At 39.8% G+C, this 26,113-nt stretch overlaps 2 protein-coding genes across 37 annotated transcripts in view; one reads left to right on the plus strand and one right to left on the minus strand.

The window, feature by feature from the left end:
- Nucleotides 1–26,113, plus strand: part of LOC119650904 (modifier of mdg4) — a 301,775-nt gene that overhangs the window by 104,801 nt on the left and 170,861 nt on the right. The window lies entirely within an intron of this gene.
- Nucleotides 1,634–25,807, minus strand: LOC119650912. 6 transcript variants are annotated; one of them, XM_038054137.1, is made up of 4 exons: nt 25,283–25,807; nt 10,171–10,263; nt 5,610–5,724; nt 1,634–1,772 (listed from the first exon to the last, which is right to left on the minus strand). In XM_038054137.1, exons 2-4 carry the CDS (start codon nt 10,208–10,210, stop codon nt 1,700–1,702), a joined length of 228 nt encoding a protein of 75 aa, XP_037910065.1. In that variant the 5' UTR covers nt 10,211–10,263; nt 25,283–25,807; the 3' UTR covers nt 1,634–1,699. The 6 variants fall into 6 exon arrangements, 4 of the variants coding, with proteins under 4 accessions (XP_037910065.1, XP_037910064.1, XP_037910062.1 ...); XM_038054136.1 differs by lacking the exon at nt 1,634–1,772 and adding an exon at nt 5,323–5,534; XM_038054134.1 differs by lacking the exon at nt 1,634–1,772 and adding an exon at nt 5,323–5,561.

Below are 26,113 nucleotides of genomic sequence, written 5' to 3' on the forward strand. Positions count from 1 at the left end.
AATAATCGCGATTCTTTTTTCGTAGTTACCGAACCTCATCGTGTTGTCGTTCACGCGCTACTGACCTTCGACACCTGAACGCCTGACGGAGGTGGGGTATGGTTAGGTAGTGTCCGTGCGCAGTGTTACCAGTTTCGGCGACCTAACATTTCGCTATACTATGTATAAACAATTCAATTTCACTAAGAAATACGCAAATACCTCTAAGATCTCTCAGAAAAATTTAATTGTCTGATTTTCCACTTAGGGCATCTGTTTCTAGGGACCTTCTGTTGGAGCAGACTAATTTATGTGCAGCATATAAACGAGAATCACTTATAACACCGCGTAACAATACTGTTGAAAATTGCGTTAAATCTATTGTTAAACCTATGAATAAAATTCATTGGGAGAGTACCCCGCCAGTTGTTGATGTGCGTTTCATAAAATTAACTGTTTCCCCAAGTTTTTAATAATTGCAAACCGCACTACTTTTCTGATACAAAATAACTAAAATATTGGCCTTCGTGAATTTGTGCCTCGTACTCTTTACCGTCGCTGAAAAAAATAGATTGTTAGTTCTACTAACCTCTCAAAAAATTATTTCTCCCTCTCTTTTGCCCGGCAATGTGTCGGAGACGCAGTGGTGCGAAGCTTCCTGATGTTAAGGGCACATTAAGACTACGCACGAACCTTTAAATCGATTTTATTGTTATTGATTGATGATGGAGAACAGGCGCCAATCTTTCTATGTCACATACTTTTCTTTCTACGGTAAAAAACTATTGGCCAACAGAGAGAGGACGTATATGCATACATAGATGCAACAACGGCCTTAGAAAGTCGATACAGTTGGCAAAAGTACATTTTTCTGTAAGTGCAGTAGCCAGGACCGTACGCAAGAGGAGACGGAGGCGATTCGACTCCCTCTTCCTCGGATGACGATTCCAGTATGACAAACAATAATTAAGGAACATTATCTTTGTATTTTGGGTACGGGATTGATAGTAGGAGTTGATTTTCTAAGTAAGCGAATAATTAACAGTTGAACCTGATTTGGGCAATTATAACTACCTCAAGCTGAGAGCCTCTGTCATATGTAGATTATCAGGGTCGAATTTTGGTATTTCCAGTTTGCAAATCAATTGAGTTTAGCGTTGGTGGTTCCATTAAAAGAGGGGATTAAAAATCCTGAATAAATAACAAAGCTAATTTTATTTGTATCTACATAATTGTTTCTAACAAACTCGGTACTCATGCATACATTGCCACTAGTATGTCAGAAAATTACAACCAAAGAAAAGAATTTAAAAAAAATCTGTTTTGACATTAACGCCGATTGAAACAAAAGAAAGGTAAATTAACGAATTAAAAAGAAAAATTCCAAATCAGAGGGAAAATAAGAAGAAATTAAATGAAAAAAGGTACCGTTATTATTTCTGAAACTAAATTCTTGCTGATCATATACATTTCCAACGCTTAATCGTGCGGTTCATTTTTGAAAAGTTCAGAGATCTCATCTACCATTTCTTTGTAATTGCATGGTTTCAATTTCTTTACACGTTTTTTTCTTTTCACGATCTCTTCATGCGTATGATATTTATTCAAGGGGACGACTACATCGTTTATTGTATAAACTCTAGAACGACATCTTTGATTCCACCATTGATTACATCTCCAGTATTTCTTCTCATCGCCACTTGTCAGTTTTAAATATTTTTCAAATATAAACGGTTGTCCACCATAAATTAGTTGAATACGTCCACGAGATGTTGGTGCGTAGATAGCAAGCTCTAAAATGAATAGAAATTGGTTAGTGGGAAATACTTTGAAAAATAGAGAAATGAGAAAATTTGAGTGAAATTGAGTAAACGTGATGTGGTTTCAGTTGATGCAGAGTTTTAAACTCCGCTTTGGTTTAACATTTTAGATGGGCGGTAACACAGACAAGACGACAAAATGTCAGGCGATGACGGCTTTACGGTTTCTTACCAGGGAGAGGTAAATCGTCAGACGCTGCCTCACCTTTGCCCTGGGAGCAGCGTGACCGAAGCAGCTCGCAGATGTTATGTGCTCCTTTATATAATTCGCTCCCAGGGCAGAGGTGAGGCAGCGTCTGACGATTTGCCTCTACCCTGATAAGAAACCGTAAAGCCGTCATCGCCTGACATTTTTTTAAAGTTTGGGTGCTAAGCCCTAAACGACGCACCTGTGGGCCAAAAAAAGAGGGAATAAGTTGCTCTCCATTAGGTCCGGTCCGGCATTAAGTTGATGCGAACTTAGGACCTCACAATTCCCAAAAAAAAAAGACGACAAAAGCTGGCTGCTTTTATTTCTGCATGAAACATAGAAATCGAACGGTGATTCATTCGTTTTGCTTTTGCACGCTGACCGATCTAAGAAAAGGTGATTACCTCTAGGCCCGGAATAAAAACTCCAATTAATAAAAATAGGAGGACCGCATTTTCACTTCAGGCTCGGAATTTAGGGCTACGGTTCTAATCACTGGGTAGTAATCTATGTTGCGAGTTAAAAAAACGAAAAATTTCTTTACACGTGGATAGATTGACCTGAGGGCCATAGACCTCGCAAGGTGCAACAGACCTAATGGCCCAAACATCTTGTTTGATGAAATCATCGGCATCAAGTAGTCATGTACCAGGAATATGAAGGATTTTGACCGCTATCAACGTGATTGTTGTATTAATTCAGCATCACATTTGCATGGTTTGGGCAAGATGGTGCTGAAAAAAAACTGCGCTTTTGACTGATGAATGTTTTATTGCTTTTGATTAATAGATACTTAATAGATACAATTGTAAATGGGATTCAACATAATCAATAATGAAAACGACAAAGGTGCAACGGAGTCCGTATATTTATGCTTTCAGTAAAACAATTTATTATTGATCCTAATCTTATTTTAATTAAATAACATTATATCTCCTTAATCGGTTAACATTTTAACGATCGTGGTAATCATTTTATGCAATCCATTCGTTTCATTTATTGTTGTGATCCGAGGCTCAGATGCTGATCTGCCAACTTGTATACTACGCAAGAACGTAGTACTTTAATATTCTTTATTTTTATATACTTTTATAAGCACCACGCACGAATGGTAGTCAATCCCTCTTGGGAGGCTTGGGACGAGCAGCGCCAAAAGCGCCTCTACCAAAAAGGAACATTTTTGATTTCCCATTGACCAACCAATATAATAACGCAAAAATAAAACAACGAACCAAATATAATTTTGTGTTTAGATTGAGGGAGAACTGATTCCGCCTCCTCTTAATGACGAGCCGAATCCGAAAACAAAATTATTTTTACTTTGTCAAGTTTAGGCTTTAATCAGGCGATTTTCTCCCAATATAATTCGCAATCATGTCACGAATGTATATAAGGATATAACTAATGCCTTTGTGACGCAGGAGGGTTAACAATATTCGAAATTTATTTCGAATGTTGTTAATGCGACAGATAGATGCCACCATCAGTACTCTCCGTGGCGTATTAGAACTCGCCACGAGATGGGAAATCCAACGGTGAAAAAGTTAGTGGCCAACCGTCGACCGAGCTGGTCGCCTTAAATATAAATCAATTATTCATTATAATAAAACATATTCTTAAATTTCTATCTATGGAGTGCAATCTTTGCTTTTTTTATACAAAAATAGAACGGATAGAAACTTTTCGTTAAAGTGGTGGCTCCGGCAGAAGAGCATATTCCTAAAGGCAAAAAAAACGTAAAATTGTCTGACGGGAGGTTCTTCTGTCCCTTTGTGAAAAAGTCTGAAGATATTTCCTGCCAAAGAAAGCCTAAAGTAGTGACGCTATAAAAAGTATAAAAGGTGACGAATTTATAAGTAAACAATTTGAGTAAAGAATGAACTTGCAACGTGTGGAAAGAAGGAATTTTTGGCTTGTCTGAGTGTACGCCAGCCATTTCTTCGTGATTGCTAATCAACTTTTTGCGCCGCCTTGGCTGGTCGAAAAGGATAAAATGAAAAAAAAGACTGCTGACGGGAGAAAGTTGATTGCCAGGCGACGAAGACGGAGTCTTGTTTACAGCCCTACCAGCATTTCGACTAGTATTTGCTACCTGGATGTGGGTCAACCGGAGTTTCTCGCAGCACAATTGGAAACTGGTCCGATCATTGGTGACCCCGACAATTTAAAAATTTTCATTGTGAAAGAGACTGCGACGATATTTTTTAAATTCGCCGTTGGAATTCCGTTCTCGTGGGTCGTTTTTTTTATTTTTGGTCTGCTGTTCAAGCGTCCGCTCCGGAGTGCATCTGTGGTTGCAATTCTCTCATTTTGCTGAAGTGTGATTTTTTTTCTTCTTTCGTACGAGCATTTTCGGGTGCGGTCTGCCATCGTCAAGTTAGGGAATTAGGGTCTGTTCAAATTCGGTCCAGCCGCGTCCTCGACTCATCTCGCATCGTTTTAACTTAGCTATTGTCATGTCTCTGGACAATAAAGACGCGGCAGGCCCATCGGACCCTCAAGTGACCGCCCTCGCTGTGCGCGTTCCCATTTTTTGGCGAAGGAACTCGGAGCTGTGGTTCGTCCATCTGGAGCCGCAATTCCAGATGTCTGGAATCACAGCGGACGCGAGCAAGTTCAACTACGCCATTGTAGGCTTGGATGAGGAGACCATCCTCCTGGTGGCAGGCATTGTCAAAACGGCCTCCTACAGTTTACTAAAAGCGGAGTTAATCAAGCGCCTGGTTAGTTAGTTGCCAACCGTCGACCGAGCTGACCGCCTTAAATATAAATCAATTGTTCATTATAATAAAACAAATTCATAAATTTCTATCTATGGAGTGCAATCTTTGCTTTTTTATACCCTAGTGCTGACGTGAGACAACATCTGATGAATTGCCTCCAGTTGGGACAAAACCGTCACATGGATACGTTGCCCAAAATGAAGGGCTCATGGACAGAAGAGTAGGAGACATATTCTTCCTAATTGGTCCAATTCGTCACCAAATGTCTGGGCTCCGGGGGCCTTCCATCCAAAATAAAACAAAAAGAAAGTAAGACCCATAAAATTTGTTTACGAATTTTATTGTCGTGGTCATAGAGGCTGAGCTCATAAGCTACTTTCTGAAATTATGTAATTCAGAGCAGTAGGTTCCAGTGACAAAATTTACCTTCAAAAGTTTCACCAGATGACAATCATCAAATGTCTCATTTTTGTTTAATGTTAACACCTCAAGTGTTGCTTGCTCTAAGTAACTATACCAGATATTTTTGAAAACCCAACGAAAATTTGTACAGAATTTTCGATGCTGCAAATAAAAGTTTATTATTATTGGAGTAAAAAAAAACAATAGCTCAACCAATCCAATATATTTGTACCCTAAATGAAACAAATTATCACTAATTCATTATTTTATTATTGAACAATATCAAATTTCTTGAAACGTTTCAACATTCTAGGCGATGGTGCGTGGTTATGAAATGGTTTAGTAACAATAATCTTATGCAATCCATTCATTTTTTGTATGGTTGTTATACGAGCACGACATGCTGCTTTGCCAACTTGTCTACAACGACAACACCAATATGTCGTACTACCAACTACATTATTTTTTGCAAAAGTAAATCCATTAAATACTAACAGATAGTTTCCACGCTGGCCACGTATAAAATTTAATTGTTCATTATCGAGAACAATATCAGATTTCCGTTCGACAACATATTGATAATCTGTTATTGGCATTTCTTCAATATAACCTGAAAAATAGGGGATAAATATTAGTAAAAATGGGAGGGAATTGAACAAGTCGAAAGATTTTACATGAAAAAAACGTTGATTTAAACTTTTCACAATATGCTTTCTAAAAAAATTGCTGGAATATGCGAAACACAGTTAAATATTGTGTTTAAGTCAAGAAATCTTAATACAGTGGAATCCCAATAATTAGTACATCAATAATTCGTATTTCCGGCTCATTCGTACAAATTTGCCGGTCCATAGAGTTAATTTTCTTTATTTTGAACTCCCGACAATTGGTAATCCGAATATTTCGTTCCAAATCGTCAGCCCCTTGACGATACGAATTATTGGAATTCTACTGTATTCGTATTGTCAATATGATGTCCTAAATCGCTCCAATCGTCAAACAAAAGTTCATTTTTACGTTAGTTTGTTGATCACTTTCAAGGAGTTTTGAGAGCATAATAACTTGAAAAGAGGGAAGAAGACGGCTACGGTTTCTTACCAGAGCAGAGGCAAATCGTCAGACGTTGCCTCACCAAGATTGAAGAGTGCTGCCCCTTTTCCCCAGCATAAACTTCTCATCCCCTACGAGGATTGTTGAGTTGAAACTGAATTGAGGAGTCCTAAGTCCGCATCCCCGACATCAAGTGGACCAGGTTAGGTGAGGCAGCGTCTGACGAGTTGCCTCTGCTCTGGTAAGAAACTGTAGCCGTCTTCCTCGCTCTTTTCATTTTTGAACTTTGGATGTTAACCCAGAAAGAGAAGTCCGTGGACCATAAAGAGTGGGAGCAAATTGCTCTCCATAAATGGATGCAGACTCAGGACTCCTCAATCCCTAAAAAGAAATTGTCCAGCTGCGGCCTAGTTTTGGTCCGAACTATGGGAGGAATTACGCTGAATATAATTCGTATCCTTGTTGTGTTATACGAATTATAAAAAGGGAGCGTACAACACCTGCGAGTCGCCTCGGTTACGCTGCTCCCAGGGCAGAGATCTCCACCATCTCAATGGACTTTCTTTACTAGTTTTGCTCAAAAACAATAAGTGAAAAAATTTGACTTAACAAAACAAGGTTCTTGCTAAGTTTTGGGTATGCATCACGTTGTTTTCATGTCACGACTGGTGCTTTAGACCTTTTTCTTTAAATTCAATTAAAAACATTTGGAGACTTCGTTACGGTGCCAGTCTTTCCATGATGATTTGTCAAGGAATACTAAATGAAATTTACCGGACAATTTGGCACGAGTCACCTACGAACTATCAAAAAACTCTACCCTAAAAAAGAGGTCCAAATAAATCGCTCTATGTAATCAAGACCGCAGTCTTATAAAAGAAGTCGTTTCGTAGGACCAATATTTTGAACATTCCCTCTTAAAAAGTGTAGGGATAAATATGCCACGATGTATTGGAAATTTGTTTCGAAAAAACAAGCAATATTTATTGTTGAGGATGCTGGGAGTCCTAAGTCCGCACTCACTTGGTGACGTACCGGACTACTTGGGAAGCAACTTACTTCCTCTTTTGTAGTCCATGGACTCTTCCGAAACCGTCAGTCAACTTTTTCGTGCTTTTTTGGAAACTTGGGTGTTTAACCCAAAAAAGAGGACTCCATGGACTACAAAAGAGGAAGTAAGTTGCTTCCCAAGTGGATGCGGACTCAGAACTCCCCGCATCTTCAACAAAAAATTTACTTCGGCCTGGTTTAGGTCTGGACTTAAAACGGATTTCACTTGAATATATTTCGTACCCATTACGTGTTTGCAATTATATTTAAGTGGAGCGATTACCATATGTTATTAGTTTCGGTCACGCTGTTCCCAGGGCAGAGGTGAGGCAGCGTCTGATGAGTTGCCTCTGCCCTGCATGAAACCATCAGGCAAGTTTTTCGTTCTTTTTTGAAGCAATATTTGATTCCACTAGGTCTTCGATGAAATAAACGAAAATCCTAAATTCATATTTATTAATAAAATGCCGACAAAAATAAGGTTTTGTCGGTTTTATAATATATTTCTAAATCAACAATAAACTAAGCAAATTTTTTTTTGTTCACGCCAGAATCTTTCGAGATTTTTTGGTTTCTAGACGTTTACTTTCCCTGATTTTTCTTTTTAATTTTTTTTTTGGTAATATTGAGGCGAGAATACCGATGTAGGCTCAAGAGCTCTCTTTTGTATTCGACTTTGATCCTCCACAAAAACCCCCGGATAACAAAGGCAATTCTTCCAGCAGTGTTTATTCCGTGTTTCTCGGAACATATCAAGTCGAAACAGTTATATAGGAAATAAGGGGAAAATAGTCTAGGACTTTACCGATAAAAAGATCTCCGGGGCGGAATAGCGAGATAAGAGATGGTTTTGATGGTCTCCTCACTATATTATGAAAGTTTCTGGTACCACTAATAAAGGAGTAAATATTCAAAGAAGTCCGAAGTAATAGACGAATATAACAAAGTTATTGATAGTGTCGAGCATATTGACCATTTCCTCTCATATAGCGAATGTTTTTCCCGCAGAATCCTGCATAATGATCCGGATGTTTTCCACATTTTTCAAATGCTTCTTCTACATATAACAGCAACAACAGAATCTACTGATAATCTGAAAACAAAATGAACCTTTACAGCCTTAGACTTGGGCACGACACGACAGATTGGCTAATGCCTCTTGGGAACGACACGACAATATATTCCCTAATGTATTTGCAAGGTATACATATTAAAGACACTATTATCAACTTATGGCTGCCTTAGACAATAGATAGACAAATATGTGAAACATGCGCTTCAGGCATCAGACAAACAAATGTCTGTGTCCGAATCAAACAAATGTCTGTCTCGTATAAATGACGCTTGTGTCAGGCAAATGTGTGTGCCTGCTTCTGACATCAGGCAGACGAATGTTTACATCTGACAAATGTCTGATTCAGACGAAATCTTTTTCGGCATCAGACAAACGCCGGTGTCTGTCTCAGGTATCAGAGAGACATTTGTCAGACAAATATCTTGGATAATTGACAGCACTAAGGAATTGTCAGATTGAGCCGACATCAGACATCAGACCGACATGTGTTTACATCAGACAAATGTCCATTTCAGACAAGATATGTTTGTGCTTTAGACGAATGTTTGCGTGTGCCAGACATCAAACCGACATTAGTCAAACAAATATCTAAGTCTGCGTCAAACAGACATGTCGGTATGATGTCTAAGCTACATTCAGAAAAATGTCTGAAACAGACTGTATGAAGCAGACATTTATCTAACCCCGGCACAGAAATTTGTTTGTGTAATCTGAGACAGACACAAACACTGATTGGCCTAATGCCGAAAAAGATTTTGTCTGATGTCTGAAGCAAACAGACATTTGTCCGTCTGTTGTCTAAAGCAGCCGGAGACACCAGGCGTACGTTAATGATAGTATCAAAATGTATACCTTGCAAATACACCAGAGAAAATTCTGTCATGTCGTTCCCAGCGGATGTTAATCAATTTATCGTGTCGTTCTCAGGAGGTGTTAGCAAAATTGTCGTGTCGCTCCCAGTGGGCGCGCTCCTACCTCATCCCCAAATGAGTTTTTTTCTGAAGCAGGCTATCGGCGTGGATGCGAAAAAATGAGTCGACATTTCTAAAATTACTTTTCTCTCATAGAAGACACAAAATAAATGAATCGAACAGCATGTGCTAATCGAATGACCGCAAACCAAAAGGCTTTCAAACACGGACTCAGTTTATACCAAGAAGTCTTCAATTCTGCATGTCTACACAATTACACGCTGCATAATTACAAAAGCCACTGGATTGGTCAATCGCAATCAACTTTCATGGATGAAATATGTCTTCATCTTTTGTCTATCAATCATAAACCTTGGAAATATTGCTTCATTCACTTATTAGCTGGTTTTCGGTCGTGTCTCTTTGAACAAGTAAAAGGAGTACCAGATTAGTGATTGTGTTACTCCCCAGAACATATTCAAAGGATTTCTTTCCATTTTTAGCGCATTTGATATGTGCTGTTTGCAGCAACAAATGGCTTGCTTGCCCTTGAGAAAATTACTTATTCATCAGGCCAAAAATGTCTAGTAGAGTGAAGGATACAACGAAAAACAGATTTTATCAGTCACCAATAATAACTGAAATTAGTTACAAACTAAGCTTATCTTTATTATTCCTTAAAAAATAAGTAAAAAAAAAACAAATAAACTAAAATATCCTATCCGACATTCATCCAATAATTTCTCCTTTTCCATTTACAGTAAATCTAGGATGCTACCTATAACAGTTCATCACTTAAATATGGGTGGATGTGAATGTTGCGCCGATTTCTCATCAACATACTCATAACCGAAAGCATCAACTCTCGTCATGATTCGTGCTCGACAATGTTGCCTATAATACAATGTACATTTCCAATCGCGACTTCTCTGTCCAGGATAGCTTTTTTGATTCGGAGTATATGTGTTACCTTTAAATACAACTAATTTTGTCCCACGCTTTGAAGTCATATACACAACTCCTTCTGATGATTGATGCGAAGAATGATAGCGTCGATAGAAATCTGAAATAAAATTGCGTCAATAAGTTGTAATTGGAAATTATATCAAGGAAATGTTGAACGTACTTTCCGCATGGACGATTTAGAATGAAGAAAATCATTTGGCTCGAAATGTGGGAAAGTATCGTGATTTCGTGATAATTTCTTCTCCATTGCGAGACATCATTTGTACCTTAAATATTGGCAACGTAATAACGAGCGACGTTGGCGAAAAGTTCGCAAGGCAACAAAAGGCGTTTATAAAGCAAAAATGACAGCGTAAAAGTTAGATTTTAGACAAGAACGATGCTTCCGTAGCTGTTTCTCCCGAGTAATAGAGAGTTTACTTTTTCAACAAGGCTGGTGAGTACCAACCCTAAAACCCAAGAATATATCCCCAGCAAGGCAATGTTCAACAGCCGAAGGAATGGAATGGACTGACAATTTCGTCCAACACGACGGGAATAGGTGAGCAGGTGCGGCTACCTTGTATATTCCGAGCCCAGGACTAAAATTACCAGATAGATGACCTCAATTCCTTTAATTCGGGTTAACTCTCTAAAAATCGGATGTGAATCAACACTAAACAAAAGATATTCGAACTGATGGGTTCATTCTGCACGACAGGGATACTCATTAGGTGCTCCCGCTCCTGTGTGCCATCAATTATACAAGTTTGAAATAATAAAAACAAATTTTCCCTAAAAAATGTAAGGCGATGATGGCTTTACGGTTTCTTACCAGGGCAGAGGCAAATCGTCAGACGCTACCTCACCTCATCAAGTTGATGCGGACTTAGGACCCCACAATTCTAAAAAAAAATATTTTCAGCTCTGCCCAATAGAATTGGCGGATTTGCGCTCACAATAATTCGTAGTCTGCGAAGTATATAAAGGAGCACTCAACATCTGCGAGCCACTTCGGCCACGCTGCTTCCAGGGCAGAGGTGAGGTAGCGTCTAATTTGTCTCTGCCCTGGTAAGAAACCGTAAAGCCATCATCGCCTGGCATTTTTTTAAAGTTTGAGTGCTAACCCCTAAATGAGGGGTCCGTGGACCAAAAAAAGAGGGAGTAAGTTGCTCCCCATTTGATTCGGTCCGGCATCAAGTTAGTGCGGACTTAGGACCCCACAATTCTCAAAAAAGAAAAAATTGTTTTCCTATTCGCTAGTGTTGATTTATATTTTGCGAACACCGATATTTCGGGAACCACTTGCTCCCTTCATCAGTGCTAACAAGTCCTGGATTTTTTAGCATTGATGAAGAGAACAAGTGGTTTTAGCACTGATGAAGGGAACCAGTGGTTGCAAATCCAGGACTTGTTAGCACTGATGAAGGGAACAAGTGGTTCCAGAAATATCGGAATTTGCAGAATATAAATCAACACTAACTAATAGGAAAATAAGTTTTTATTATTACAAATAATTAATTGCTAGAAATACCGCGTAATTACACTCAGAGAATTATACAAGTGTATAAGTTACTCAACGACTGACTGCGGTCGTGCTGCTCGCACCACAACGAGACGATAACAACTGATGAGTATGCCTGTGGTGTTGAACAAAACCGCCAGTTGAACTATTTTTCATTCTAATGGTATTGCAATTTTGAGCCTAAAATCAACTGCTGCAAAAAAAACGAATAAACGAAGGTTTTTTTGATGCTTAAAAAATATGAAACGTGTTTCCCTTATTGGAAGACGCCTACACAACAGTTAGTTATGTATCCAGAGTCCAATGTATAATAGTAAATGCGATATTCTAATTTCAATTATTGCCACATTGACTCACAAGGAACTAACAGCGAAAAAAGTAAAATCCCTAAATACACCACAGGCGTTAGTGGTGTAAATTCACATTTAGTACTATGGAAAAAATATAGTAGTAAAAAAGCAATCAATATCCATAAAGACACGTGTCAGAAGTTCTCCCATTTCATGTTATTTTCATCTCTTATTTGATTTTCGATGCGATTGGCCGTCAGTTTCACCATCATCGCACTTCATGCATTGTCATCACACTTAAAGGCGAATGCTGACAGCCATTGATCACGCGAAATTCGAACCGTTGGCAACGAGATCGAGCGGCTGACACTAAATTAACTTGTCCGCTACGTCGTCAAACGGATGTATGAAAGCATGAAATTGGAAATTTTATGCTTTTTAATGCTGGACTTAGACCCTAGATTTCTGATTCGTATGAGCAATCCCTATGTACGTTTTTCACTGTAGCAGTTCCGTAGCTTCAGTTTAAAGATAAAGAACTAAAACTACTGGAAATTGTAAAATATTCACCAAAATTCGTGCTGCGTAGAAGGGCGTTTTTTAGATCATCATTCAACTATTGAATGAGAGGTGTTAAACTCTTCGCTGTCAACCAATACATTCAATTAAAATTTTGTTTAAGAATCGAGGGATTTCTAAGTCCGCCATCCACTTAATGGCGGACCGGACCAATTGGAAAGCAACATGTTTTCTCGGTTGTGGTTCACGGAATCTTCATCCTTGGGCAAGCACCTAAGTTGCAAAATAGATGACTTGCGGTTTCGTACAGGGTAGAGACAACTCATCAGATGCTGCCTCATCTCTGCCCTGGGAGCAGCGTGACCGAAGTGGTTACAAGCTGGTGTTTGTTCCTTTATATTAATTCAAAAACACGACAAGAATATAAGAGAGAGCTGAGTGGTTAGAGCACAAGGTTGTCGTACGGAAGGTAGCGATTCAAATCTCGTTGGTGACAGTGGGATTTGTATCGTGGTTTGACGTCGGATAACAGTCGACTCAGTTGTGAATGAGTACCTGAGTCAAATCAGGATAATAATCTCGGGCGAGCGCAATTCTGACCACATTGTCTCCTACACTGTATTGTAGTGTACCCTTACGATCTTGAATAAAGTGTTCTAACACACTTCAAGACCCTGATCCAATATGGATTGTTGCGCCAACGGTTATTATTATACCAACTTGCAACCACTTCAGTCACGCCGCTGCTAGGGCAGAGGTGAGGCAGCGTCTGATGAGTTGCCTCTGCCCTGGACGAAATCGCAAGTCACATACTTTCAATTAGTTCTGTCAATGCTCTTCACTTTCAACGCTCCAGTTTCTAACACATAACCTAGCAAACTCATCCTTGCACCATATACCGTGGAATATACCTCTTGCTCTCCCTCCTTCAAACATCTCGAATTCAATTAATACAAATTGGTCATGTGCCATTATTTTCTTCCTATAATTACCATTATTTCATCTATATTTACACAACTTAAATGCTGCATTGGCAATTTTTAAAAAAATGGAATACCTTAACCGATTAAATTTGAATATAAAATAATCCCTAAAATAAACTATTCTTCTATCTATGAACCTACATTATGATTATGAATTGAGTATGTAACAAACACTCGATTGGAATCCTTTCGCTTAGTTGCTCTTGCTCGGCATCGATTGCGAAATTGTGCACATTTCAGATAATATGTTGATTTCGATTGTGATCCAATAACAAAACGATAGCCATTAACTAGGATTTGTCTTCGAACATTTTTAAAATCTGACATTTTAAAATACATTTCTAAAACGAGATAAGAAAAAAAATGTGGAAATTGTCTGTAAAAAGGATATCAGTGTTATAACGGCAATAAAATAAAACTACGACACGAGTGCAACGTTTTAGGATTATATTCTGAACAATTGATAGATGCAAAATGGCTAACTGAAATATTTCTGCCTATATTCATTTTTATTTACAAACTTGCTTTCAAGAACCTTTATTTTTCAGGATTCAGGTATTCCTATCGACTCTGGTTCTTTTCGTTAGTTCTTTTTTTCATGCCGAGCTCCCGTGGTTATGGGGAGTTTTATTGAACTTTATAAAATCGTCCGATCGTGTGATACAGCGAGCATTACACTTTGGATGACAACAAATCCAATTGATTGATGTTTTGAATGCAGCTTCCTTTCGATACGTCTTTCCATCGAAGATCAGATTTTCCCCTCCTCTATCGTTTCGCACTATTGAGTACGTAACATTATTCAACCAAACACAAGGGCGGATGTTTTCTTCTAAATGATAGAATGAAATCGGTACAAGCTGGTTAGTGGAAATAAAAACCGAACAGAACAAAATAAAAGTATTATGATATGAACTCAGAAAAAGGTATTTTTTTAGGGTTAGAATTAATCTTTAATCCATTCAATATAAAAACATTTATCTTATATTGAATATTGGCAACTATACCTGCTTGTCAACAAGAGCATGTTAAGTAACTGTGGTCTATATATTTACAATACAATATTTTATCAATTTTCCTCATCAAAAAATAATATTTCTATAATTTATAAAAATTTAAAAACTAATGTATTTACATATTACGTACATCATACAATAATCACTCGATTAGTTTCAAGTAGTCTTTAATGATTACTTGTATACAATAATCACTAATCACTCAACTAGTTTCGAATAGTCTTTAACGACTACTTATAGTAATCGTAGGCATTATCATAATAATGCTGATAGTCATAGTTTTCCTTGATGACTGGTTCATGGTTATGAGTTTTTCGACTTAATTTTATTGAATTATGACCGGCTGTTATGCAACGAGCCGGACATTTTAAATTTAAATTACTATTCTTATTGCACACCCAATTCACCGTGCTATGATACTTTCTTTCGGCTGTATACAGATATCCATTGTGGATTAAATTAAGACCACCACGTCGATTGGGCATAAAATTGTATTTAGTTTCCATCCAAACGCCTAAGCCTAGAATCAAAGAGTAGAGAAAGAATCATACTATAAACTACTATGGTTGCAGTTTTAAAGCGAATTCAATTCGAATATAATTTGTCTTTTGAATTAATAAAACACTTAACTTCCGTGAGAATTGTTTATAAAAATCGTTCTTTACTTTTCCTATACAAAATCTCGGAACAGAGATCAGCATTAAATCATAACTAAACATATCTTAAGGAACAATTTATACTATTCAACCATAACAAACTCATCCTCAAATCATGTGGATTCTAGTTTGGGCTTACGAAATAATCACTTCAACTACACTGAACACATTGTACTAAATAAATTAAACAATAAATTATAAATGATTATGAACTCCTCGAGAGTTTTTTATTGAATTATTCAATGTAATGACACGTGATTGGCATTTAACATCTTTAACTCGACGTTTTATACATTCCCAGTAGTACGTATTCTTTATTCTACGATTTAATGTGTACAAATGTCCTCGGTAGTTTAAAAGAACGTTACCACGTGCACTGTTTGTAAAGTAGAAGTCGCCTAGAAGGGTGATTTTATAATATTATTTATATTTTCTTGATCTCATTCTGAGTATCTATGCTAGGCAAATGACTAGAATTTTTCAATTGAATAAATACAATCAAGGCAAAGTTGCATTATCATTATTTATTGGAAATAATCTAACAACATATTGGTTTGTACCAAACTTATCAACTTATTAAATAAATTTATATAAAAAAAAATTAAAAACTAGTAATTGGATCTTACAGTATGTGTAAAAATTCTAAGAAAAACTAGATATATTCATTTAATCTCTAATGCAGCCCCTGAAAAGTTAAACTTATATACACATGAGCCCTTCTTCAAACAAAAAGCTACTCTTCTACTTTATCCTTCCATACTTTCTTGTACCAAATTGTCTGTTATAAACTTCATTTGAATAGTATCAAACTATACTATTCTTGGATCGGAACTGAACAACAACGGAAGAAATTCATCAGCAGCGAATAATATCCCTATTTACTAGATTTCAGCATTCATGTGCATGTTTATAAGAATCTACAGGGTAGCCCATTCAATGTGAGTCCATCTGGCAACCCTGTAACTTTTGCCAGGAATGTCACATTAACTAATGACATACCGCGTTTGAAGCGTCATTCCAAGACAATTTATAGCATGAAACTGTACACTCCAAAATAACGCGCTGAAATAATTCAACTTTACATTCAAAATAAGCTCTCAATTGTGCTAACTGAACGTGCATTTCGTAAAAAAAATAAAGTGAAAAGTGCTCCATCTAAAAGCACTTTGCAGCGTTTATACGCAAAATTTATTGACCACGGTAGTCTCAGCAATACCAGTCGCGCATCCAGACAAAGTACAAGACGTTCCGATGAAAATATTGAAGCCGTACGAGCCAGTATTGAGTAGACTCCGAGAACATCGAGTTATCACTGCTCCCAGGAGTTAGGTATTACAAGAACCACACTCAGATGCATAATTGGCATCGATTTAAAAATGTTTCCATACAAAATTGATTATGTCAAATGGGCCGTCGAAATTGTTCGCAATGAACCAGACTTTTGGCGAAAAATCATCATGCTAGACGAGGCCCATTTTCAGCTAAATGGAGGCGTAAATAAGCAAAACTGTCACTTCTACACTACTGAAAATCTTCAATTAATTGAAGAACAGCCTCTCTTCGATCAAAAAGTGACTGCGTGGTGCGGAATGAAAATGACGGAGCCTCTGTGGCGAGCGTTATCGGCCCATGATTCGTGATTTTGTCATGCCAATAATCGAAGACAATGACATGGAAGGCTTCTGGTTTCAGCAGGATGGAGCAACTTGCCACACTTCACGCGCTACAATCGATTTTTTGAACCCATTGTTCCCCGGAAGGTTGATATCCAAAAATGGTGATTTTCCATGGCCACCGAGACCACCAGATTTGACGCCACCAGACTTTTTTCTGTGGTGCTATCTCAAATCCAAGGTTATACATCAACAACCCAAGGACTCTAGCTCAACTCAAAAACAACATTCGACGCGAAATAGCCCTCATAATGGCCAAAACGATGATCAGCCGAAACGGATAGTACGCCAACTCCATGAATGAGAGAAACTGGAAATCTAACTACGGCCGGTCGATTGGTGACACTGTTAGCTAACTCTTTTAAAATACGGGGGAGGAAGGTTCGGCCAAAGGAAATTTCTGCCGCAAAGGAAAAGGGACTGCAGGCTTGCCTGTCAAAACCTTCTCCTCCGCCAGTACCCAGAAAAACGAAAGAAAGGGAAGCTGGTAATGTGGATGCAACTGGTCTAACGCCGCTATATGAAAATAGATGCATGCAACCCGGGCTCCGTGAACCTGGCAGGGCTTCTAGCCGACGAAAACGGAAGGCACTGCGAGAAAGGTGATGTTTCTTGGGAATGAGGACATGCACGTTGCTACACCACCAACTGTGGCGATATCCAGAAAATTTAGAAGCAAGAAAGTGGAACTTTCGTTGGAAAGTGAGGACAAGCTGGTAACCCCGGTGAAAACCACACTGAACGCAACAGCAGCAGTTGGCGGCGGTTTTCATATTAGACTGCACTTATGGCTACAAATATAAGAGTTAGTCAAATCAACCTGCAGCATGCCAAAGCTTCTTCCTATCTACTGGCGGCAAAGCTGGCAAAGTTGCATGACTGTCCTTATATATTTCTGGTTCAAGAGCCATGGGTTCGTTTTAACAGAATCTGTGGTGTTGGATCAGTCAAGGGGACAAGGATTTTCTTCGATGAAAGATCCTCGAGACCGAGGGCCTGCGTTCTGATGTCAAAATTGTTAGAAGCAACCATGCTGAGACAATTCTGTTCCCAGGACCTTGTTGCGGTCAACTTACAATACCAGGTTAATGGTAAAAGGAGAAACGTTATAGTTGCCTCTGCCTACTTACTCTATGATTCTTTGTACCCTCCCCGCGAACGTAGGGTGCGCCCCTAAGTTCGTGAGACCAAGAAGATGTAAAGTAATTGACCTAACAATCTGCACTTCAAAGTTGTTAGAGTTAATTACACACTGGAGAGTGCTAGACGAGGTCTCACTGTCAGATCACCGATACCTAGAATTCAATCTAACTATTGCGGGCGAACGGTTTGCAGTACAAAGATGGAACCCTAGGAAAACGGATTGCAGAAAGTTCAATGAACTTCTTGGCAATAAAGTACAGTTCCCTAAGCGGCTAAGGACTCCTTTGGCGCGGGAAGATGAATTGAAAACTCTGAACTGCACACTTTTAGAGTGCTATGAAGAGGCTTGTCCTATTTCCCGAGACCAAAGCAGTAAAACGGTTCCTTGGTGGAACCGGGAACTGCAAAAACTCAGGAAATCAACCAGACGACTTCTGAACCGTGCTTGCAAAAATAATAAGAACGAAGGCTGGTTAAATTTCAGGAACTCACAGCGTGAATATAAGAGGCTCTTTAGGTGTTCGAAACGAGACTCCTTTATAGCATACTGTGAGGAACTGGAAGGCGAAAGAGAGACTTCAAGGCTATGCAGAGTCCTTAAAAGGGATGAGTCGGCCAAGTTGGACTCTCTTAGAAAACCCGACGGTACTTTCACGAAACTCTAATAAAGTGGATCTACGCTATTCTAACGCAGAGATTGTTGTGTGCTGGCGTGGATGTTAATCGCTACTTAACAACGGAAGGGGCGAAAGGCTGTCCTCAAGGAGGTGTGCTACCGCCACTTCTGTGGAGTATGCTGATCAACTCACTACTATGCGAGCAAAATCTGCCAATACACATTCAAGCAAGCAAGCAAGGGGGACACAAAGCATTGGAAGAGTCATTGGGAGAACTGAATGTAGTTTTCGCAATGCCTTCCGATTTCCAGATCCCCATACATCTATTTGGTAGAAGTCATATCTTCTATCTTGAAACGGAGAGAAAACTAGAACGAACCAGAAGAATGCGTGTCAGGGTATACTGGCGTCTTCTACACCGATGACTCAAAGACAGAAAATGGTTCTGGAGCAGGAGTTTACCTCCCGAATAAAAACGAGAAGTGGGCTTTTCCTTTGGGACAATACACAACGGTCGGCATCGCAAACTGTAGCGATAATCAAGCTGCATTGAGGGCGTTGAGTAGTACTTTGATCACTTCAAAAATCGTTCAGGAATGTAGAAACCGATTGAATTCTGTTTCTACACTTCATACGGTGGATTTACTCTGGTTGCCTGGTCATTGTGGTGTAGAGGGAAATTAAATCTCGGATTCCTTACCAGCAATGGAGATGTCGGTAGCACTGGCTGATGCTGCTATCAAAAACTGGGAACAAACTTCCCATAATGACAGGTGGCGAAGCCTTAATGCTACTAGAAAGACCAAACTCTTCGTGTCAGAACCAAACAAACACACTGCAAAGTTTATCCTGTCGAAAAACAGGAAGACTTGCAGAAGTATTGTGGGCATTCTGACTGGCCATAATTCACTAGCTGGGCATATGTTCAGAATAGGAATTATCCAAGATGATAGGTGTCCATCCTGTAATGAGTAAGCGAAATCCACGGAACATTTTCTATGTGAGTGCTCCGCTTACGGACGCATCAGACATCAGATTTTTGGTGTTGATCTGATTCAACTGCAGCGGGTAGCATAACATCCACTAACGGAAATCCTGCGATACATAGATGAATCCGGAATATTACGTTAGACGGGGGAATCGAATACAATGGACTACTAAAGTCTGAGTGCTCAGAGTCTTTGCCTCTCCCCCACCTCAAACACAAACACACACACACATCAGTCATGAGCATTATTCACTTAACCTTTGACTACATACGCGGGAGTACAAGAACTCGCCAGTTTTCAAAAAGAGTGAACAATGATCTTCGAAACTAGGTGCTCACCATCCATAGAGCTGAGAAAAGTCTGGCGAAAATCAAACACTGAATTTAATGAGAAAAATGTCAATGTGAACATTAAACATGGTGGCGGAAATGTCATGGTTTGAAGTTGTTTCGCGGCGTTAGCGGTAGGCGCACTGCAGTTTATTGAAGGAAATAGAGGAGTGTTAAGGAGGGCTGAATTGAGGTAAAGTCGGAACTCCGCCATGCTATTAACATAGTATGCTGGTCCCAAGCCCAGGTAAAGGAGGAGGATTTGAGGCAACGTACTCTGTACTATCCTCAGTAAAGCAAAAAAATAAAATGGTGAGATCAGGGAAAAAGATAAATAGAGTATAGTTGGAGTTATTCTACTATGCTAAATCCTACCTGATCTCACTTGTTGACAGGCCCCGCTACAGGTCGACCAAGAAAATGCATAGAATGTCGTTACAAACATGATGATCGGATTGAGTCACAAGCCTTGGAGAAATGCTAGGGCGTCCACCTCAGTCGGCGCGGCAGGACGGGCCCCGGTCCTGTCGAGAAATGGGCAAGGGTTCTTGACGCATGGACGGCGTCAGGACGTAAGCAAGTTAGTCCGCACACAACGCACAAAACAAATACGTGTCTGCAAGCTAAATGTTGGTACCCTAACTGGAAAGACGGGGGAACTCGCAAGAGCCCTTCGGAAAAGGTGCATTGACATCTGCGCTCTGCAAGAAACCCGATGGTCTGGTGCCAAAAGCTGCGACATTGAACTTAGCGTTCAATGCGTTCAAGCGCGGTAAAAATGGCTACAAACTTCTCTATTTTGGTAACCCACACACTCAATATGGTGTTGGCATTGCCATCTCAGAGGGTTTCGGTGATGCCATTAAAGAAGTCGAACGATTTGATGATCGGCTGATGAAGCTCACCATTATATCAGCTGATCGCACTATTCACTTCTTCACCGCGTATGCACCACAGACAGGTCGACCTGATGCCGAGAAAGATACCTTCTGGCAACTTCTCGATGAAAAGACTTGTCACGTGCCTGCTGACGATTACATAATCATTGCCGGCGACCTTAATGGTCATATGGGTGAAAAGGCAGACGGTAACAGGTGCCATGGGGGAAAAGGGTTCGGAGCGCGCAATGAAGGTGGCGAGCGTATAATCGATTTTGCGGACACCCATGACCTTATACTTATGAATACATGGTTCATCAAACGATTGTCTCATTCGTTTTAGGAATGAAGGGGGTCCTAAGTCCTAAGTTTATAGTGGGAACAATAACACGCAAATCGACTATATTCTCATAAGGCGCCATTTTACCACTGTCACTGATTGTAAAGTCGTTCCCTATGAGACCATCGCACCTCAACATCGGCCGTTGATTGCCGTCCTGCGAATTAAGTCACCGATAAAGGACCGCACTGGCCCCCGCGCATTAAATGGTGGTGATTTGGTGAGAAGAAAGAAGAAACGGTCTCACTTATACGATAAAACACCTGCTAATTGGCAAATTTATAGGAATGCCAACCGGGAAGCAAAGAAAGCGGTCGCTGTCACCCGAGCGAACCATTTCAAAAATCTTTACGATAAACTGGACACTCGGGATGGCGAGAGAGATCTGTATCGACTTGCTAAAAGCCGTGATGAACGCACACAGGATATCGAACACTCCTGTTGTGTTAATGACAAAAACGGTACTTTGCTTACCAACCGTCGAGCCGCAACGGATAGATGGGGAGAATACTTCGAGCAGATTTTAACTGAAGAGTTTGCTCATCCTCCACTTCCACAATCATTGCCGACATTTGGAGCAGTTCCACCAGTCAGCGCAACTGAAGTCGAGGAGGCAATAAAACAAATGAAATCGGGGGAAGCCACAGGACCTGACGACATCGCATCTGAGCTCTGGAAAGCGAAGAGCTGAGACCCAACACTGTGGCTCAGTGAATTCTTTAACAGAGTTATTCAGGAAGGAAGAACACCATCTGACTGGCAAGAAAGTACCACTGTTCCAATATGGAAAAAGAAAGGTAGCCCAGCAGAATGTTCAAATTACCGTCCGATCCGGTTACTTTCCCATACCATGAAGATCTTTGAACGCATTCTTGACAACCGTATTCGCGAAATTGTTCAAATAACCATGAATAAGCCGGATTTATCAAAAACTGCGGAACTACTGACGCAATACACGCTGCGCGGTTACTCATGGAGAAACCCTGTGAGAAGCATCACCCTCTTTACATTGCATTTCTGGATCTGGAGAAAGCCTTTCACCGTGTTCCACACAAACTCATCTGGTATGCTTTAGGACAATACTTAGTGCCAGAAGAACTCGTCCGTTGGGTTCAATTGCTCTACCACGATCCGAAAAGTAAAGTTCGAAGTATGACGGGTGTATCGAAACCGCTTCTCGTCTCTGTTGGTGTTCATCAAGGAAGCGCCTCCTCACCAATCCTCTTTGTTCTTGTTATGGACACCGTCACACGGGGCATCCAACGCACAACGTCCTTTACACTGCTTTATGCAGATAATGTTTTCCTAGCATCTAATAGCAACAAAGATCTCGACCAACTTGTCCAAAAATGGAATGATCGCCTCATGCAACACGGTCTTAGATTGAATCTAAACAAAACTGAATTTTTGACAATCGATCCCCATGAAGCAGGAACAATCACTGTCAGCGGCAGTGATATGCCCAGAACTGAGCGATTTAAATACCTCTGTTCAACGCTATCAGCCAATGGAGAACTGCGTTATGAAATTGCTTCAAGCATTAGTGCAACTTGAACGAAGTGGCGTTCCGCAACTGGTGTTCTTTGACGAACCGACCCCGCTTGTGAACGGCACAAAGGCTGAAGAAAAGAAAGTGATAGCTTGTTCGCCGAACACCAACGGACTAAATTATCAATGTTGAACTGTAAGAGAGCATAGTCCAGCGGAGACGAAACAGAGGCAAATAATTTAAGGTCGTCTGCGTAAAGCAAATACGGGCAGATGAGGATGGAGGCGAGGTCATTGATAAACAAGTCGGGATACCGGAAGCTGGACGCTTCAGGTATGAAAGGTTTTGTTTGCTTCTTCTGTGAGTACATTTGAGTGTAGAACTACCCCATTTGTACGTAGTCCGTTATGCTGTTATGTTAGGGATAGGATAATATGCTTCATATTATGTTATGTTAGGGATAATATGCTTCATATTATGTTTTATACTACTACCAAATTTTATAACTCTGAAATAAACTTAAAGTGGGTTTTACTCAATTTCCCCAAAAACATGGTAATATACTATTATTAACTTAATTTGAACAGATATCGATATGGAGAGTATTTTGAGGCCTGGGCACCATATCGAGGCAGCTTAATAATTTTTTTCAGATTTTTCTGTTGGGTGGTTTCTGAGAATGGCTCCGTTAAAGAAATCAAAACTTTCCCACCCTCCCACTCCCCGCTTTTTCAAGAAATTTCAAAACTAAGACCGGATTTGAAAAGTACTAATGGAGACCTTTCATTTGATACTCCACATGACTATATTCGGTGAAAAAAAATTTTACACTAACTTTTTACATGTATAGGGACCGCCCCTAAATGTCAAATGTGGGGTCAACAGTTCCCACCTTCTCACCAAATCTCGTGTCAATCGGTATAGCCGTTTCTGAGAAAAGTGCGTGTGAAAGACAGACAGACAGCCTTTGAACCGATTTTAATAAGGTTTTGTTTTGCAAACAAAAGTTTGGAGAAGAGAATGTTATGGTCAACGGTATCAAAGAGTTTGGAGAAATCGGTATAAATAGCATGTACCTCCTGTCGTGAAATTAAAGCATTTAGCAACAAAGGTTTGAAGCCGTCGATCTATGTTTCACGAAACCATGCTGCTCTTTGACAATGAGGTGACCGAAGTGCGCGGTCAACCACCCCTTGATGTATCTTTCCAGGACTTTGGAGCAAGAAGAGAGAAGAGAAATGGAGCGGTAGTTCACAGCAAGAGAAGGGTTTCCGCTCATGAGGATAGGAGTGATAAGGGCTTCTTTCCAGAGACGGGAAAAGTAGCATTCATCTACACTTTTGTTGTAGATTATACTCATGGAGAGAGAAATGTGTTTTCTACAGTTAAAGAGGAAGAGGTTAGGAAATGCATCGGGGCCAGGTTCGACATTGGGGTCAAAATTACCAATGAGGAACTCAACCAAGGAATGCGTAAGGAGAGGAATGGCCAGAAATTCGGAGCAGTCTGCAGTTATGAGAGGTGTAGAGGGTGGAGGGCTCGAGGGGGAAAACACTGAAGGGAAGTAAGTGCAGAGAATGTCGTAGGATTGCTGTGAGGAGTTGGCAGTGGAGTCAGCGAAACTGATAGAAGGGAGAGAATTGCGAGCGTGAGACCAAAAGTGTTTTAAGTTATCGCAGACAAGGGTGGCTTCGACGCTCAATAAGTATTTCTAACACGCTTTCCTGAACATTGACTTCACAAATGAGCGTATAGCCTTAAAGTGAGCGAGATTGGCGTCATTCTTAGAATTCCGAAATTTCTTCCGCAGCGATGTTTCAGGCGAATGGCAGGGAGGGGCAGAAGGGTCATAACAGAAGAGGAGCTCGGGCAGGATATTGTAAAAGGTGGTTAGAGCTTGATCACAAGATGAGTTGCTTAGTATATGTACCCAATTGAAAGATGCTAAAGCTGGGTTCAGACTGTCAAAATTGGGTTTGCGAAAGTTGAACTTAGTGGGTTTACGCTTGGTTTTGGGTTTTGAACGAGGGAGCTCCGCTTCAAATTCAACCGCGGGTTACAATCTACCATATCCACTGCACCATACCGCCAAATCCATAACGACCATCATCAATTTGGTCAAAACATACGAAATATTGGCTTCAAATACACCCATAATGTCAGTAAATACAATTCCCTTTGAAAATTCTATTATTTCACTTCGGCACAACTCGTCTGTGGGATGAGGGAACTACCCAAAATTGAAGCCAACCAAAAAATCGATTTTGGAGCTTCATCTCTTGATGTCAAATATGTTCGTCGGTGTCAAATCTCGTCAAAGATGGGTGAAGCGTAAATGGGAAGGACTAATATGGTAAAAATCTCGTCCGTCCTGGCTATTCTTAAGGGTCTTGCTAGGTAATATTATGAGGCAAAATTATTTAATTCTTTTGGAGGGACGTTTCTGCTCCCAAGCAACCACATTGCCGGAATATAATCACCAAAATTTTACAAAATCCCGACTAGTTGCTGCATGGCAAATGGTCTGGAATACATGACTTCATGTAATCATAAATGATACGCCGAACATAGTAAAAACAACTTGCTAATATCAGGAACTTGTTTGAAATCCTCCTCGCTTTGTTTACTTTCTATAACAGTCATCAACACCATGCTATATTGGAACGATACCAAAAAAATTGACCACTTACCGCTGATCGTCCATTGTACAAAGTATCAAAAACCCCAAAATTCAAAAGGAAAACATATCACTGTCTCGGCCTTAGGAAAGCTATTTCGCACAGTTTTTCCACTCTCACTGAATATTCACTAAACTTTCCACAATATCTCACTCCTTACGACTTTCCAACAATCACAAATTTAGAATTGTTCACCAGAAAACACATCACCCTTCAAACATCCGCATCAACTTGACATTTTATCTAAAAGGAACGCGGGGAAATAAAATAAAACGCCAATAAATTTAGAAGCGAGTAGAGTATGTAGTAGAAACTCGTAGATGGTAAAATGGCGGCAACAACTTTTGAGCAATGAGCGGCCTAGACTAGTTTATAATCTAGTACGAAATATTCATATTTGACACTTATCTGAAGTATGAAGTGTACAAAACTCCGCAGCGGAGGGAAGATGGCAGTGAATAGATATTGTTTGAGTGATTTTCGTGTTCGGTATTTGGGTTTACAGCCCTGAAATTGCCGACGCCCGGTGAAACGATGTGTTTGTCATTGCAGTGAAAAAATGAAACGTTTTGTGATGTGATTACAATACCTGACAAATAGGTATTTAACCTTAAATTTTCCGATGCCATAAGCGTCAATGCTGTTGAGGATTTGCTAAAATATCCATAACGTTGGACTACGGTTTTCCTTCTAAATAGTTCAAAATCGAATAATACTTATGTTGTAAATAGTATGAAATCTAACACTGGAGTGAGTGAACATCCTCCCAATGTAAGAAAGATTTATTTCGGGCTAAACTGTGTTGTGTGAGTTTCGTGGATTATATCAAACTTTACCAACAAA

The sequence above is a fragment of the Hermetia illucens genome, chromosome 3 (genome assembly GCF_905115235.1).
Source record: "Hermetia illucens chromosome 3, iHerIll2.2.curated.20191125, whole genome shotgun sequence".
Lineage (NCBI taxonomy): Eukaryota > Metazoa > Arthropoda > Insecta > Diptera > Stratiomyidae > Hermetia > Hermetia illucens.

Bases quoted from the DNA above. Each gene is read 5' to 3' on its own strand.
- LOC119650912 (XM_038054134.1), bottom strand. From the start codon at position 10,210: ATGACTTCAAAGCGTGGGACAAAATTAGTTGTATTTAAAG. The intron at 5,725-10,170 runs GTAACACATATA...CCTATTTTTCAG, and splicing joins AAAATTAGTTGTATTTAAAG to GTTATATTGAAGAAATGCCA. The intron at 5,562-5,609 runs GTTAGTATTTAA...TGTAGTTGGTAG, and splicing joins GGCCAGCGTGGAAACTATCT to TACGACATATTGGTGTTGTC.